A 17,511-nucleotide genomic window follows, 5' to 3' on the forward strand; every position below is an offset into this window, starting at 1 on the left:
TCTTTAGCAACCCATGCTTGCCGTGAAAAGGCGACAATGCTTGTCGTAAGAGGCGACTAACGGGATCGGGTGGTCAGGCTCGCCGACTTGGTTGATGCATGTCATCGTATCCCAATTGCGTGAACCGAGGCTCATGATGTCAATCACCGGGTTGTCTGGCCCTGCGTGGACAGTGAGACTCACCAGAGATCAATTAGAAAGGAAATCTGTTGCCTTGAGACACTTTAATATATACTCATGTCATTGTCTCCAATATATGACATGTACAAAGGTCAGTGACACTGGCGCCCTGCTGGAAGGGTCAGGTTCAGGAAAGGCCGACTTCCGGTAAAGGGGTTGTCCACGTAGATGTACAGGCGACAGTGCACTAGGTTAAAGAAAGCTGGAACACAAGCACGCCACAAATTACTAAATTAAATCCATAACATGGAACATGTAGATACATAATATTTTCACTTCTAGTCTAATACCGTGAATATGGACTGGAACCTGGTTCTAACAGCATCACACTATCGACTGTAATGCTCAACCGAAACCCAAATCTGCTCGCGCGTTGTAGAAAGGTGGTCCAAGTAGTTCTGCATCAATTACCTCCCCTTATTACCCTCGTCACGTGACACTGGTTCACCGGTTGTGGGAGGCTCGTGAACTGACATTCAGCACGTGTTTTATATTTCAGCTTACAGACGTGTAAGCTACTCAAGCGAAGTAATAATCCAATGCATCAGTATTTGACAGGTTAAGTTGTTTAGATTTCCAGATTTGTACGATGTCCAAATGTCGCATTCTCCACTTTAGAAGAAAAGTAAATCTACAGTACGATCCGACATTTTACGCGATTGCGAAAATGTCCCGAAGCTATGACCTATAGGTCATGACCTATGACCTAGTAACCTGCAATAAGACTCGTCCCCCTATCATTGAATTTTATGTGCGAAAACATAGACCATAAAAGAGATCTATTTTATGGTCTCTGGCGAAAATACGACAAACCAATCAGAATGCGTGTACGACTTCACATACTTCGGTCAAAGAATCCTAAGGAATATTTTTTTTTATATTTTACAAATGTTTTGCATGTAAAAATATACCCAAGATACAGTAAAAGGTGTTCAGTCATACTGTATAACACCGCAAGTCATGATGTGTGTTCAGTAGCAGCTGGAATATATACTGAGTCAAATTAAAAACTTCACATTTTTAAAAGTAATCCAATATATGATATACAGCGGACAAATGTATCAGAGAAGGTAATTTTTAATCATTAATGTCCAAAGAAGGATTTTAATTAACGGTGGTAACCATAATTTGTTCCATCACCTACGGTATTCGGTAATATCATCAACAGTTTAAATCATAAGTCCCAAGCACGAGAATCTGATGGCACACAAGTTCAGTAGCGTGTATGGCCACCATGTGCGTTGACAACTGCCACACAACGCCTCCGCATGGACCTTGTGATGCTTGTGAACACATGATTAGGAAGACGACGCCATTGTTGCTGCAAAATGGTGCCAAGATCTTGCAAATTCTGTGGTTGGTTCTGGAGAGTGCGCAGACTTCTGCCAAGAACATCCCAGACGTGTTCGATGGGATTGAGGTCGGGACACCTTGACGGCCAGTCCATGACGTTGACTCCCTCATTCTGAAGGAAATTCCTTGTCAAAATTTCTGTGTGGGGTCTGGCATTGTCGTGTTGGAAGATCAAACCGGGTCCATGTGCTGCCATAAAAGGCAGAAGTTCTGGTGCCAGTACCTGGTCGCGGTAAGCAGCAGCGTTGAGGTTGCCACGGATGACAAGAAGCCTGGAACGTGCATTGCCACAGAACGCACCCCACACCATGACACTTCCGCCTCGAAATCTGTCAACTTCCTGTACACAACACTGGGCGTAACGTTCATGACGGCGCCTCCACACCCTCTCCCTACCATCAGCAAATCGAAGATTAAATCGGGATTCATCACTGAAGACGACTTGATTCCATTTCCTCTGAGTCCATCGTAAGTGTCGCTGTGCCCACAATTGACGTTGACGTCTGTGTAATTGAGTCAGAATCGGCCCGCATTATGGCCGTCGTGTTTGAAGGTGAGCAGTTCTCAGACGGTTTCGAACAGTTTGCGCACTCAGTCTACCCCTAAACAGTTCATTTCTGGTTAATGTAGCCGTCAAAAATCGGTTACGGAGGTGACGTAAGACAATCTGACGATCCTCTGCATGTGATGTCACACGTGGTCGACCTGGCCGAGGGCGATCAGCGGTGGTACCCGTTTGCTGTAGACGCGTCTTTAAATCATAAACAGTCCGTCGACTACAACCCATCGTCCTTGCGACTTCAGCTACGGACGTTCCCGATGGCACGTTCACGTTGCACATTTGAAAGGCGTGGCATGACAAATGGCCGTAAAGACTTTTGTTGTTTGTGTTTTCCTTTTTTGTTACGGGATCGAGTGGTCAGGCTCGCTGACTTGGTTGATGCATGTCATCGATCCCAATTGCGTGGATCGATGCTCATGATATTAATCACTGGATTGTCTGGTCCAGACTCGATTATTTACAGACCGCCGCCATATAGCTGGAATATTGCTGAGTGCGGCGTTAAACAACAAACCAACCAACCAACCAATTTTTTTTTGTTAATGACTGCTAACAAGTATTGCTGAAAACACGTGCGGTATTATGGCCACGTGACCAGTTGCACGTAAAAAACCACTTTTGCCACAATAGTGCTGTGCACATGATTTTGATCGATTCACCTGCACAAAAACGGATGTTATCTGAGGACAATACGTGGCCATTACTGTTAAAATACACAATAAGGGCCCACAATGATAACTTGTCAAAATGTTCAAATTTTAGGATTGTGAAGTTTTTAATTTGGTTCAGTATATATGGCATGTCGGGGGAAACTATGCGTGAATCATTACGCAACGTGTGGACAATTCTTTAGCTATGCCCGTTTGCACTTAGACGGAACCCAGTCGCTTGTCCCAGAATAACACGAGTTGGTCACGAGTACCCGTGGTTAGCGTGGAGAACTCGTCAGTGGGCCTGGCTGTCCTGTAGATGGGGTAGTCGGGGTCGTGCGTGTCGCCCAGGACGTAGAGGGCGCCCTGTGTGTTCCGCACTTCCGGTATCTGGGCTACACGAGCTTGGCGGTGGTAGGAGCTGGTCAACTGTGACGTCATCTGTACAACATCCGTGTGGTTGTACCTGCATCACAAACTCGACTTGCAGGTGCACGAACAGAAGAGTGAGTTGTGTGGGTGAAACAGACGAGCACGGGCATTGTGCTGAGAAAACTTGAAACAAAATCGGGGCGAACCGGGTTTCGAACCCACGATCATAGATTTCTGGCGTACACAAGGGACGCAACTCTGCAATGCAAATTACGGAGTCATAGACGACTGGCGCCCCGGGGCCGCCAGGAACAGAAGAATGTTCAAGATGTATACCACTTAATTACGTCAAGCTAATATGACAGCCAAATACATTAATCGTCAACTATATATGTTTTGTAGTGTTCCCTAAAGACGTTGCACCCTTGAAGTGCCTTGTTTCTCATGAGATGGCCGACTTTAGAAGTAAAGATACATACAAGTTGAAGTGGAAGTATGGACCGGTGGTGTTGGTGTTGTCGTTGATGCCATGGCAACCAACGGTGTATTTGCTGACCAGAGCCCGAGGCTGGTTCTCCAGGGGAGCCACTTCGTAGCTGACCAGTGATCGGACGTCGTCTTGAGTGTTGCCGTAGTTGAGGCTGTCGTAAACAACACGCAGTGTACCCTCGTGGATTGCACGATAAAGGGTGCGACCGGGGGACTATGATTATGATGTAACTATAGTGATTGCTTGACACAGTAGAGAGATGGCGCCTGTAGCACCAAGGCCGTAGTTAACTTTTTTTTGACAGGGGGGGCAAATATTTGTACAAGTATCACTTGTCCCCAACTTGATTCAAATAAAACTGTTTTCTATAACATTTTGGAAAAGACAATTTAGATCTCAGTGTTGTGCAGATTCTGGTGGGAAAAGGTTTCAAATAATGGAAATACGTAATTATTACACAAGATATACGACATACAGATGGCAGAAGACTGCACTTACTTGTACCCATACCCCACACCCGTGCCCTCACAAGACATACGACATACAGATGGCAGAAGACTGCACTTACTTGTATCCATACCCCACATCCGTGCCCTCACAAGACATACGACATACAGATGGCAGAAGACTGCACTTACTTGTACCCATACCCCACACCCGTGCCCTCACAAGATATACGACATACAGATGGCAGAAGACTGCACTTACTTGTACCCATACCCCACACCCGTGCCCTCACAAGACATACGACATACAGATGGCAGAAGACTGCACTTACTTGTATCCATACCCCACATCCGTGCCCTCACAAGACATACGACATACAGATGGCAGAAGACTGCACTTACTTGTACCCATACCCCATACCCCACACCCGTGCCCTCACAAGATATACGACATACAGATGGCAGAAGACTGCACTTACTTGTACCCATACCCCACACCCGTGCCCTCACAAGACATACGACATACAGATGGCAGAAGCCTGCACTTACTTGTACCCATACCCCACACCCGTGCCCTCACAAGACATACGACATACAGATGGCAGAAGACTGCACTTACTTGTATCCATACCCCACATCCGTGCCCTCACAAGACATACGACATACAGATGGCAGAAGACTGCACTTACTTGTACCCATACCCCACACCCGTGCCCTCACAAGACATACGACATACAGATGGCAGAAGACTGCACTTACTTGTACCCATACCCCATACCCGTGCCCTCACAAGATATACGACATACAGATGGCAGAAGACTGCACTTACTTGTACCCATACCCCATACCCGTGCCCTCACAAGACATACGACATACAGATGGCAGAAGCCTGCACTTACTTGTACCCATACCCCACACCCGTGCCCTCACAAGATATACGACGTACAGATGGCAGAAGACTGCACTTACTTGTACCCATACCCCACACCCGTGCCCTCACAAGATATACGACATACAGATGGCAGAAGACTGCACTTACTTGTACCCATACCCCACACCCGTGCCCTCACAAGATATACGACATACAGATGGCAGAAGCCTGCACTTACTTGTACCCATACCCCACACCCGTGCCCTCACAAGATATACGACATACAGATGGCAGAAGACTGCACTTACTTGTACCCATACCCCATACCCCACACCCGTGCCCTCACAAGATATACGACATACAGATGGCAGAAGACTGCAATTACTTGTACCCATACCCCATACCCCACACCCGTGCCCTCACAAGATATACGACATACAGATGGCAGAAGACTGCACTTACTTGTACCCATACCCCACACCCGTGCCCTCACAAGACATACGACATACAGATGGCAGAAGACTGCACTTACTTGTACCCATACCCCATACCCGTGCCCTCACAAGACATACGACATACAGATGGCAGAAGCCTGCACTTACTTGTACCCATACCCCACACCCGTGCCCTCACAAGACATACGACATACAGATGGCAGAAGACTGCACTTACTTGTACCCATACCCCACACCCGTGCCCTCACAAGACATACGACATACAGATGGCAGAAGACTGCACTTACTTGTACCCATACCCCACACCCGTGCCCTCACTCAGCATCAGTGACTCCAGCTCCGCTTGATTCCTCACTGCAAATGTGGCCCGGAGGACGAAATCGCGAGCTGAAACATGTATTTATATTATTTAGAGAGTTAATTAATTGTCTGGCCAGGAGATGAGATGAGCATACATCACGTTAGCCACATAAATGCCGGCTTTTACGAGCCTTAAATTCCGAGTCCGAGGTAAGTTATTCTTGACTGTTAACAATGGGGTGAAACAATCCGACCAACATTTGGAAACAAATTATGTCTTTCAGCAGGAACTCTTTGTAGTAAGGTCATTATGTGTGTCATTACTTGCTCAAAAACACTATTGCATAACATTGGATGTTTCCGGGGGCGAACACACATTGCAGCTGATACCGTGGCACTGTCTGTAGACGGGCTGCTCAGTCGGGGATTGTGCCCTTCGCAGTTTCTAAAGTTAATTTAATGAAAATATCTTAAACTTCGATAATTTTGAGAGTGACATTACGTGATTAGAAGATTGTCAGACGAGTGAGTCTTAGTGTCGGAAATATCACATACAAGTATAAGGGTCAAAACTGTATCATGTAAAACTTAGATTAGCATGATACATATTTTAGGAATAAAAGGAATAAACTTTTTAATGCCAATATTATTCAAACTATAAGTCATGTGAACTTACGAACGGCGCCAATACCGGCGATCACCGGCAATACGGCGTTCATGGTGAGCACGACTCCGTGGATGTTGAACCCGTAAGCGTCTCCGGGTAGCTCACCTGGCAACAACAGCGATTAATTAGCTCATCTGGCAGTTAGTTCACCTGGCAAAGGCAGCTATTCATTAGTTCACTTTGCACCAACAGCGACCAATTAGCTCACCTGGCAACAACAGCGACCCATTAGCTCACCTTGCAACAACAGCGACAATTAGCTCACCGAAACATATGTACACGATGGCCATTGTTGCATAAAAAAGTTTATAGTTCATACACTATTAAACAAAAAACGGAATAAAGCGTCTCGGATCCGCATGCCCCAACCCACATAACTCAAGGGGCGGTCGGGTAGCCTTGTGGTTAAAGCGTTCGCTCGTCACGCCGAAGACCCGGGTTCGATTCCCGACATGGGTACAATGTGTGAAGCCCATTTCTGGTGTCCCCCGCCGTGATATTGCTGGAATATTGCTAAAAGCGCGTAAAACCATACTCACTCACTCACATAACTCATCCACGAAAGCAAAATTTACAGTTTATAAGGAAACATTTCACAGACAATAACAAACGGCAAAAAGCGATATCAACTCCATAAATGACCACCGGTCATTATTTTGACTCGACAAAGTGAAACTAACGTAAATTATAAAAAGTTTACTATTTGTGTACGGGCTAGACACTAATGATATAGGGGAGATAATTTGCGGGGAGGCCACTATTGTAAGATAATAGTTCTGTCAAAGTGTTAAGTTCACTGCAGTGAAATATCAAGTGTTATGTTCACTGAAATGAAAATACAATTTTCCCAACTTTAGAAAGCTCTGTTTTGTTTGTTGTTTGTTGTTTAACGCCGCACTCAGCAATATTCCAGCTATATGACGGCGGTCTGTAATTAATGAAGTCTGGACCAGACAATCCAGTGATTGACTTCATGAGCATCGATACACGCAATTGGGTAACGATGACATGAAATACATACATATAATAAATTCCAGTACACATATCACGTTTCTTAATGCAAGTTAACTCCCCCTTTTTGAACCGGTAATCCGTACATCTGCGCACAAAAGCTACTGTTGTTTAAATGTGTGCACGATCACTATGAAAACAAATATACTTAAAAATGGGCCTTAAAAAATCTAAAAACCATTTGGCGGAAGCTAATAGAAATGATCCGTGTATTTATACGAGGAAATACGGTATTGATATCTCCCATAGGGTGGTCGTCTAGAAAACCAGTGTACCAGGATAGGTAAACGACGTAAAGTCCTCTTCCACCGTCCCCGTGACGTTGTTGACGATGATGGCGTGTAGGATGTAGGCTCGAGTCTTGGCGTTGGGGCTCCCATCCTCATTGTGGCCCAAACTAAACTAAATGAGTGAAGTACATGCACTACAAACCTCAGTTTATATTGATGCAAAAGTGGGAGAGCAATACATGTCTCACAGCTATTGATAAACGTTATTTACTTGATTCAATGGCAGGCGTCTCTGACAAGCATGGTGTTGGTCGTTCCTCTCGCAGTATCGCTGACTGATATAACTGAAATACTATTCAGAGCGGTGTTGAAACCAAACCGTTCTATCAACCCTTCTACTTTCTAGAATGTAGATGCCTTTCAAATAATTCGACACAAGCCTAAAGCGCCACCATTGCATATAATATACAAGGTTCACAACCAGGAAAGTTAACGCTGTAAGGGAGGTAACTCTGAAAACACTCGATATCTCGATCGGTGGTACACCAGGTCACCGTGACCAGAGTAAGAAGCATACTGGGCTAGGGTACTTACCTGTGGCGTCACCAGGGGGGGACCTTCGTCCCCGACGTCATTCACGTACACATCTGTACACGACTTCTTCTGATTGACGCCAATCAGGGTAGATAACTCGTCCCAGATGTGGTTTGTGAAAACCTGAGAAGATGACATGGCGCTGACACTTTATGATGTGAAAGTTACTGAGAAGCACGTCATTAAATGGTGACTAACATATATAGTGAACAACAAAAGTCCCTGTGACATTGAATAAGATTTAATGCAAAGTTATATTTTTTGCCAAATCTGAAACAATTTCGGTTTGCAACAGATAAAAGACTCCTGTAAGTGTTCAAATGGTTTAATTTACCATACTGACTTCAGAAAATGCGTGATTTCATAAAAAAACTCAGGAATATCCCAAAATATCAATTTACAAATCAATAGCGTGTGCGTCCCATCTGGTTGCGATGCAAGCAACACATCTTCGTCTCATAGAATGGACCAGGCGTCGCACAAAGTCCTGTCCATATTTGCTGGAGCATGTTTCGAAGTTCCTGGAGTGTCTGTGGAACACGTGGTTGACGTCGAAGGCGCCGATCCATCTCATCCCACATGTGCTCGATTGGTGAGAGATCAGGGGAGCGAGTCGACCAGGGAATGGCATTCACGTTGTTTTGTTGAAGAGAATCCTGAACAAGTCGAGCAATATGAGGCCGGGCGTTGTCATGTTGAAAGGTAATGCCTGGGCCTTGACGACACAAAAAAGGTAGAACAACAGGGCCGATGATCTCGTCGCGGTAGCGCTGTCCATTGAGATTTCCCCCTACCACTATCAAACGGGTCCTCTGTCTTGTTGTAATCCCACCCCATACCATAACGCGTCCGTCCCCGAACCGATCTTCTTCCATGACACAATGATTGACGTAAAGTTCACCTCGACGTCGGTACACTCGAATCCGTCCATCGCTGTGGCTGAGGTGAAAACGAGACTCGTCAGGGATTGAACTTGTCCCCACTGCATGGCCGTCCAGCGTAGACGCTGTCTGCACCACTGTAGACGTGCTTGACGATGGTTTCCTGTCAAAATGGGACGTCTGGCGGGTCTTCTGGTGACAATCCCTGCACATTTGAGGCGACGACGTACGGTTTGTGAATATATTCGTCAGGGATGCTTTTTGCAGTCACTGTTGCTGGCTGGAATCGACTTCGTAGGTGTGTTGTTCGAATCCAGTTGTCTTGTCGATTATTGGTTACGCGTGGGCTGCCACTCCGAGGATGGTCTCTGACTGCATTCGTCTGTTGCCAACGTTGCCATAAACACCAAATGGTGTTTCTGTGGACGTTAAATTGTCTTGCAACATCACGTTGACTCAATCCTGCTTCAAGCATACCAATGGCTCGCAGACGCTCATTTTCGGACAGGCGTGGCATTTCGTAATGTTGAATAACTGCGTAATTGTGTTGTTTTTCTGAGTGGTTGTTGTCAGCACGATGCTAAACAATGCATATGGAATCCCGTTAACGTACATGTTTTTATACCCATTCTTGGGTATTGAAATGCATGGGGCTTACATAAAAGTCAACTTTTGCATGGAATGCATGCTTTTCTGTAGCAGTTGCGTTTTTCTGACTTGATTCCATACATGTACTACAATATTGCAAACCAAACTTTACTTGTTTGAAAAATACACTAACATATTGGTGTCACAGGAACTTTTGATGTTGAGTATATGTAAGAATAATTAAAACATGAAACCTACATAATAAAATGCGAATAATATATATTTGGTAAAGTCACCAGTGATTGTTCGAACCTGTTTAAACGAAAGTTTTGCCCCGACTGCGATTCCACGAAGCTCATCCACATACTGAGGGAAGTGGGTTTCTGCCATCCTCAAGTATGTGTCATAGATCTGGAGATTGAAAATAAGGCAAGCGGATTATCAGCTGAGCATAAAAATCTGTACAGTACTAGAGATGTATGTAATCAATAAAATACCCTTAGTGCCATCACTGTCGCAAGTCTATGACATTTGACACTTTAATTTCAACCTTGATGATCAGTTTTGCCAAGTTTCATCTTTTTAGTATGTCTCAAAGTATGTTTACAGCGTTTTGACAAATAAGGTTTCTCAAATATCTATCCATGGTGACGTTTCCTTTGCTGTTCAGTATATATAGCCTGACTCCGTTAACATGACTGTCTTAATATTACTGACCATCCCATAAGCAATCTACAGAAGGCTATGTCAACTTCATAAAATAGTGTTCGTAATCTATAGATATCACGATATAAATTCCGCATCGATATTAATGACGGTATTGCATGCAATATTCGAGGTTGAATCTCACATGTGACCCGCCTGCTGTTTCAACAAAGGGAAGTAACTTGGTGTGAAGATCTGTCATCATGGCGTAATACTCCTGTATGGCGCCTTGGAAATGCTGGCCCTGTGAAAACAGGCATGGAAACAGATCTGTCAAAGTAGTGCACTGCCCGCACTGGCTTTACACTGCGAGAAAATGCGTGGGTTAGTGAGTGAGTAAATGGATGGGTGAGTGAGTGAGTAAATGGGTGAGTGAGTGAGTAAATTCTTGGGTTAGTGAGTGAGTAAATGAGTTAGTGAGTGAGTAAATGAGTGAGTGAGTGAGTATATGAGTAAGTGAGTGAGTGAGTAAATGAGTGAGTAAGTGGATGGGTGAGTGAGTAAATGAGTGAGTGAGTGAGTAAATGAGTGAGTAAGTGGATGGGTGAGTGAGTAAATGAGTAAGTGAGTGAGTATATGAGTAAGTGAGTGAGTGAGTAAATGAGTAAGTGGATGGGTGAGTGAGTACATGGATGGGTGAGTGAGTAAATGGATGGGTGAGTGAGTGAGTGAGTAAATGGATGGGTGAGTGAGTAAATGGATGGGTGAGTGAGTGAGTATATGAGTGAGTAGGTGGATGGGTGAATGAGTAAATGGGTGAGTGAGTGAGTAAATGAGTGAGTGAGTGAGTGAGTAAATGGGTGAGTGAGTGAGTAAATGAGTGAGTGAGTAAATGAGTGAGTGAGTGAGTGAGTAAAAAGGTGAGTGAGTAAATGGATGGGTGACTGAGTGAGTAAATGAGTGAGTAAGTGGATGGGTGAGTGAGTAAATGGATAAGTGAGTGAGTGAGTGAGTAAATGAGTGAGGGGGTGAGTAAATGAGTGAGTGAGTAAATGAGTGAGTGAGTGAGTTAATGGGTGAGTAAGTGAGTAAATGAGTGAGTGAGTAAATGAGTGAGTTAATGGGTGAGTGAGTGAGTAAATGGATGGGTGACTGAGTGAGTAAATGAGTTAGTGAGTAAATGGGTGAGTGAGTAAATGGGTGAGTGAGTGAGTAAATGGATGGGTGAGTGGGTGATTATGTGAGTGAGTAAGTGGATGGGTGGGTGAGTAAATAGATAAGTGAGTGAGTGAGTGGGTAAATGAGTGAGGGGGTGAGTAAATGAGGGAGTGAGTGAGTGGATGGGTGAGTGAGTGAGTATATAGGTGGGTAATTCAGTGAGTGAGTAAATGGATAGGAGAGTGAGTAAATAGCTGGGTGGGTGAATGACTGAATGAGAGAGTAAATGGATAAGTGAGTGAGTAAATCGGTGGGTGAGGGAGTATATGAGTGAGTGGATGGGTGAGTGAGTAACTAGATGAGTGAGAAAATGAGCGAGTGAGTGAGTAAATGAGCGAGTGAGTGAGTAAGTGGATTTGTAAGTGATTAAATGGGTGGGTGGGTGAGTGAGTGAGTAAATGGGTGGGTGAATGAGTAAATGGATGGGTGAGTGAGTAAATGAGTTCGTGAGTGAGTACATGGATGGGTGAGTGAGTAAATAGATGGATGAGCGAGTGAGTAAATAGGTGAGTGAGTGAGCGAGTACATAAGTAGGTGGGTGAGTGAGAAAATGGATGGGTGACTCAGTGAGTGAGTAAATAGAGGGATGAGCGAGTGAGTAAATAGAGGGATGAGCGAGTGAGTAAATAGGTAAGTGAGTGAGTAAATAAGTAGGTGGGTGAGTGAGTAAATGGATGGGTGAGTAAGTAAATGGATGAGTGAGTAAGTAAATGGTTGAGTGAGTAAGTAAATGGATGAGTGAGTGAGTAAATGAATGGGTGAGTGAGTAAATGGATGAGTGAGTGAGTAAATGGATGGGTGAGTGAGTAATGGATGAGTGAGTAAGTAAATGGATGGGTGAGTAAGTAAATGGATGAGTGAGTGAGTAAATGGATGGGTGAGTGAGTAATGGATGAGTGAGTAAGTAAATGGATGGGTGAGTGAGTAAATGGATGAGTGAGTGAGTAAATGGATGAGTGAGTGAGTAATGGATGAGTGAGTGAGTAAATGGATGAGTGAGTAAGTAAATGGATGGGTGAGTGAGTAATGGATGAGTGAGTAAGTAAATGGATGGGTGAGTAAGTAAATGGATGAGTGAGTGAGTAAATGGATGAGTGAGTGAGTAAATGGATGGGTGAGTGAGTAATGGATGAGTGAGTGAGTAAATGGATGGGTGAGTGAGTAAATGGATGAGTGAGTAAGTAAATGGATGGGTGAGTGAGTAATGGATGAGTGAGTAAGTAAATGGATGGGTGAGTAAGTAAATGGATGAGTGAGTAAGTAAATGGATGAGTGAGTGAGTAAATGGATGAGTGAGTAAGTAAATGGATGGGTGAGTAAGTAAATGGATGGGTGAGTGAGTAAATGGATGGGTGAGTAAGTAAATGGATGAGTGAGTAAGTAAATGGATGGGTGAGTGAGTAAATGGGTGGGTTAGTGAGTAAATGGATGGGTGAGTGAGTAAATGGGTGGGTTAGTGAGTAATGGATGAGTGAGTAAGTAAATGGATGAGTGAGTAAGTAAATGGATGGGTGAGTGAGTAATGGATGAGTGAGTAAGTAAATGGATGGGTGAGTGAGTAAATGGATGAGTGAGTGAGTAAATGGATGAGTTAGAAAATGAGCGAGTGAGTGAGAAAATGAGCGAGTGAGTGAGTAAGTAAATGGATGAATGAGTAAGTAAATGGATGGGTGAGTGGGTGATTATGTGCGTGAGTAAGTGGATGGGTGGGTGAGTAAATAGATAAGTGAGTAAGTAAATGGATGGGTGAGTGAGTAAATGGATGGGTGAGTAAGTAAATAGATAAGTGAGTAAGTAAATGGATGAGTGAGTGAGTAAATGGATGAGTGAGTAAGTAAATGGATGAGTGAGTAAGTAAATGGATGGGTGAGTGAGTAAATGGATGAGTGAGTGAGTAAATGGATGGGTGAGTAAGTAAATGGATGAGTGAGTAAGTAAATGGATGGGTGAGTGAGTAAATGGATGAGTGAGTGAGTAAATGGATGAGTGAGTAAGTAAATGGATGAGTGAGTGAGTAAATGGATGGGTGAGTGAGTAAATGGATGAGTGAGTGAGTAAATGGATGAGTGAGTAAGTAAATGGATGGGTGAGTGAGTAAATGGATGAGTGAGTAAGTAAATGGATGAGTGAGTGAGTAAATGGATGAGTGAGTAAGTAAATGGATGGGTGAGTGAGTAAATGGATGAGTGAGTAAGTAAATGGATGAGTGAGTAAGTAAATGGATGGGTGAGTGAGTAAATGGGTGGGTTAGTGAGTAAATGGGTGGGTGAGTGAGTAAATGGACGGGTGAGTGAGTAAATGGGTTGGTGAGTGAGTAAATGGATGGGTGAGTGAGTACATAGATGGATGAGCGAGTGAGTAAATAGGTGAGTGAGTGAGTACATGGGTGGGTGAGTGAGGGAATAAATGGGTGGGTGAGTGAGCGAGTAATTACGTAGATGGGTGAGTGAGTAAATGGATGGGTGACTCAGTGAGTGAGTAAATGGATGGGTGACTCAGTGAGTAAGTAAATGGATGGGTGAGTGAGTCAGTAAATTGGTGAGTGGGTGAATGAGTAAATGAATGGGAGGTTAGGTGAGTGAGTATATAGATGGGTGTGTGAGTAAATAGATGGATGAGTGAGTAAGCCGGGCTTAACCGCGCTTTAGTTAGTGCAGGTGCTCTGGTGATGCCGGTCGTAGACAATAATGGTAAAGACTCCATTATCGGTCTTTATGAACACCTGAACCTACAACCAGCACCAACACTATTCCACCCCTATGACGGCGACCTGTAAACAATCGGGCCTCTGCCAGAGAAACCAGTGACTGATACTACGTGCACCGCCCTACGTCATCTGCATGCGGTGACACGTGAACATCCGGGGACACGTGAACATCCGGGTTAGAATTGGCCTTCAGCATCCTATGTAAGAGGCGACTAACGGGATCGGGTGGTGGTCAGGCACGCTGACTAGGTTGGTGCATGTCACCGTATCCCGATTGCGTAGATTGATGATTATGATGTCAATCACTGGATTGTCTGGTCCAAACTCGATGTTTTTACAGACCGCCGTCAAATAGCTGGAATATTGCTGAGAGAAGAAACACACAAACAAATCTACAAAAGATATAAATACAATACGGACGACCTCAGTATTCCTACCAACAGGTGAGTTATATACTCATCGCCAAAAGAAACGCGAACCAAAGAAACTTATAACTAACAATCAGTCAAGTGTTACCACAGTGTCTTTGTTCTTATCATGATATGCTGCACGTGATTTCAAAACTGTACACGCTTATCCTGCACGAGACAAATGGTGCATCTCGAGTCTTGGATCTATGACGTCACATGTGATGCGTGCATGAGCGTCGGTTCACGCAATATAACATCGCCTGAATATGAGTAATTCTCAAATATTTACCAACAAGTTTGTTATTCGCGTTTCTTTTGGCTGTATGTATATATGTATCTGGTTCAGTCGTGTGTTTGTAAGTGACTAGTGACTGCGGTATATAGAATCTATTTTCAGTCTTGATAAGATGACAGCTGATCGGCGTACAGAGACCTAAATACACGGTAACACACGAATACTCACGGACATTAACCCCCAACATCCGAGCTACCGTGTTTCCTCAGAGAGGACTTCTAGTGTCAACATCCTAGAGGTGTGTGTGAAGGTTGCGAGGACTTCTAGTGTCAACATCCTAGAGGTGTGTGTGAAGGTTGCGAGGCATCGCTCGTGCATATTGCATGAGACTAAATGATTCATACACAGCAAGTCATCGTGCGAGCGAACATGAGTATAAATGTGGGAGTATATAAGACTAAATGTTTCTATCAACTCATCGTATGACTAAAGAGGTTTATGGGAGACAAGCGCATAAGACTTAGCAACTCATCGTGTGTGGGGTTGTATAAGACTAAATGACTGGTACATAGCAGCTCATCGTGTGTGGGGTTGTATAAGACAAAATGACTGGTACATAGCAACTCATCGTGTGTGGGGTTGTATAAGACTAAATGACTGGTACATAGCAACTCATCGTGTGTGGGGTTGTATAAGACTAAATGACTGGTACATAGCAACTCATCGTGTGTGGGGTTGTATAAGACTAAATGACTGGTACATAGCAACTCATCGTGTGTGGGGCTGTATAAGACTAAATGACTGGTACATAGCAACTCATCGTGTGTGGATTTGTATAAGACTAAATGACTGGTACATACCAACTCATCGTGTGTTGGGCTGTATAAGACTAAATGACTTGTACATAGCAACTCATTGTGTGTGGGGTTGTATAGACTAAATGACTTGTACATAGCAACTCATTGTGTGTGGGGTTGTATAAGACTAAATGACTGGTACATAGCAACTCATCGTGTGTGGGGTTGTATAAGACTAAATGACTGGTACATAGCAACTCATCGTGTGTGGGGCTGTATAAGACTAAATTACTGGTACATAGCAACTCATCGTGTGTGGGGTTGTATAAGACTAAATGACTGGTACATAGCAACTCATCGTGTGTGGGGTTGTATTAGACTAAATGACTGGTACATAGCAACTCATCGCGTGTGGGATTGTATGTATTAGTGGCGTATAGTCAATCTAACAGGGAAATGCGGTACATGGGTTACCCCAGTTAGAGTTTGGACTCACCACATCCAGACCGACTTGGTAGTGCGTTCCCCGGGACGTGTACAGCTCAACACCCCCAGCAGAGGTAACGACGACGACGACGACCAACAACACGTGGAGGCTGATCACTCCCATGGTGTACACAGGAGGTGAGATCTAACACACCTTCGCTCTCTCCGAGACACCTTAACCCTATGTTGGGCTGTATAAGACTAAATGACTTGTACATAGCAACTCATTGTGTGTGGGGTTGTATAAGACTAAATGACTTGTACATAGCAACTCATTGTGTGTGGGGTTGTATAAGACTAAATGACTGGTACATAGCAACTCATCGTGTGTGGGGTTGTATAAGACTAAATGACTGGTACATAGCAACTCATCGTGTGTGGGGTTGTATAAGACTAAATGACTGGTACATAGCAACTCATCGTGTGTGGGGCTGTATAAGACTAAATGACTGGTACATAGCAACTCATTGTGTGTGGGGTTGTATAAGACTAAATGACTTGTACATAGCAACTCATTGTGTGTGGGGTTGTATAAGACTAAATGACTGGTACATAGCAACTCATCGTGTGTGGGGTTGTATAAGACTAAATGACTGGTACATAGCAACTCATCGTGTGTGGGGTTGTATAAGACTGAATGACTGGTACATAGCAACTCATCGTGTGTGGGGTTGTATAAGACTGAATGACTGGTACATAGAAACTCATCGTGTGTGGGGTTGTATAAGACTGAATGACTGGTACATAGCAACTCATCGTGTGTGGGGTTGTATAAGACTAAATGACTGGTACATAGCAACTCATCGTGTGTGGATTTGTATAAGACTAAATGACTGGTACATAGCAACTCATCGCGTGTGGGATTGTATGTATTAGTGGCGTATAGTCAATCTAACAGGGAAATGCGGTACATGGGTTACCCCAGTTAGAGTTTGGACTCACCACATCCAGACCGACTTGGTAGTGCGTTCCCCGGGACGTGTACAGCTCAACACCCCCAGCAGAGGTAACGACGACGACGACGACCAACAACACGTGGAGGCTGATCACTCCCATGGTGTACACAGGAGGTGAGATCTAACACACCTTCGCTCTCTCCGAGACACCTTAACCCTATAAACGATATATCACTCACACGTGTGTAACGGTTAAACATCAGTGTGGGTTGGAGTGTTTATAGGCATTGAGAAAATGGCTATTATTAGGTCAAGGGATGTTATAGGTAACAACTTCTTAATTATACGTACACAACGTTTCCGGACTACTTTTGCCCCTTTCTCGGGTGAATGACAGGGCGGGGTGGCATGACATGTACAAATGAAGACAGTTATAATTACATACACACAAGTGAAGCCAGTGTGAC

General features: G+C 44.2%; 1 protein-coding gene across 2 annotated transcripts; it reads right to left on the bottom strand.

The window, feature by feature from the left end:
* Positions 1 to 209: 209 nt before the first annotated feature.
* Positions 210 to 17,249, bottom strand: LOC124152198. Of its 2 annotated transcripts, none has more exons than XM_046525038.2 (10): positions 17,091 to 17,249; positions 10,501 to 10,599; positions 9,963 to 10,061; positions 8,182 to 8,304; positions 7,633 to 7,759; positions 6,356 to 6,451; positions 5,667 to 5,766; positions 3,597 to 3,758; positions 3,018 to 3,211; positions 210 to 382 (listed from the first exon to the last, which is right to left on the bottom strand). In XM_046525038.2, exons 1-10 carry the CDS (start codon positions 17,202 to 17,204, stop codon positions 273 to 275), a joined length of 1,224 nt encoding a protein of 407 aa, XP_046380994.1. In that variant the 5' UTR covers positions 17,205 to 17,249; the 3' UTR covers positions 210 to 272. The 2 variants fall into 2 exon arrangements, with proteins under 2 accessions (XP_046380994.1, XP_046380993.1); XM_046525037.2 differs by lacking the exon at positions 17,091 to 17,249 and adding an exon at positions 16,159 to 16,483.
* Between the last annotated feature and the right edge of the window lie 262 nt (positions 17,250 to 17,511).

Source organism: Haliotis rufescens, unplaced genomic scaffold (genome assembly GCF_023055435.1).
Source record: "Haliotis rufescens isolate VD_foot unplaced genomic scaffold, xgHalRufe1.0.p SCAF_30, whole genome shotgun sequence".
NCBI classification, from domain to species: Eukaryota; Metazoa; Mollusca; class Gastropoda; order Lepetellida; family Haliotidae; genus Haliotis; species Haliotis rufescens.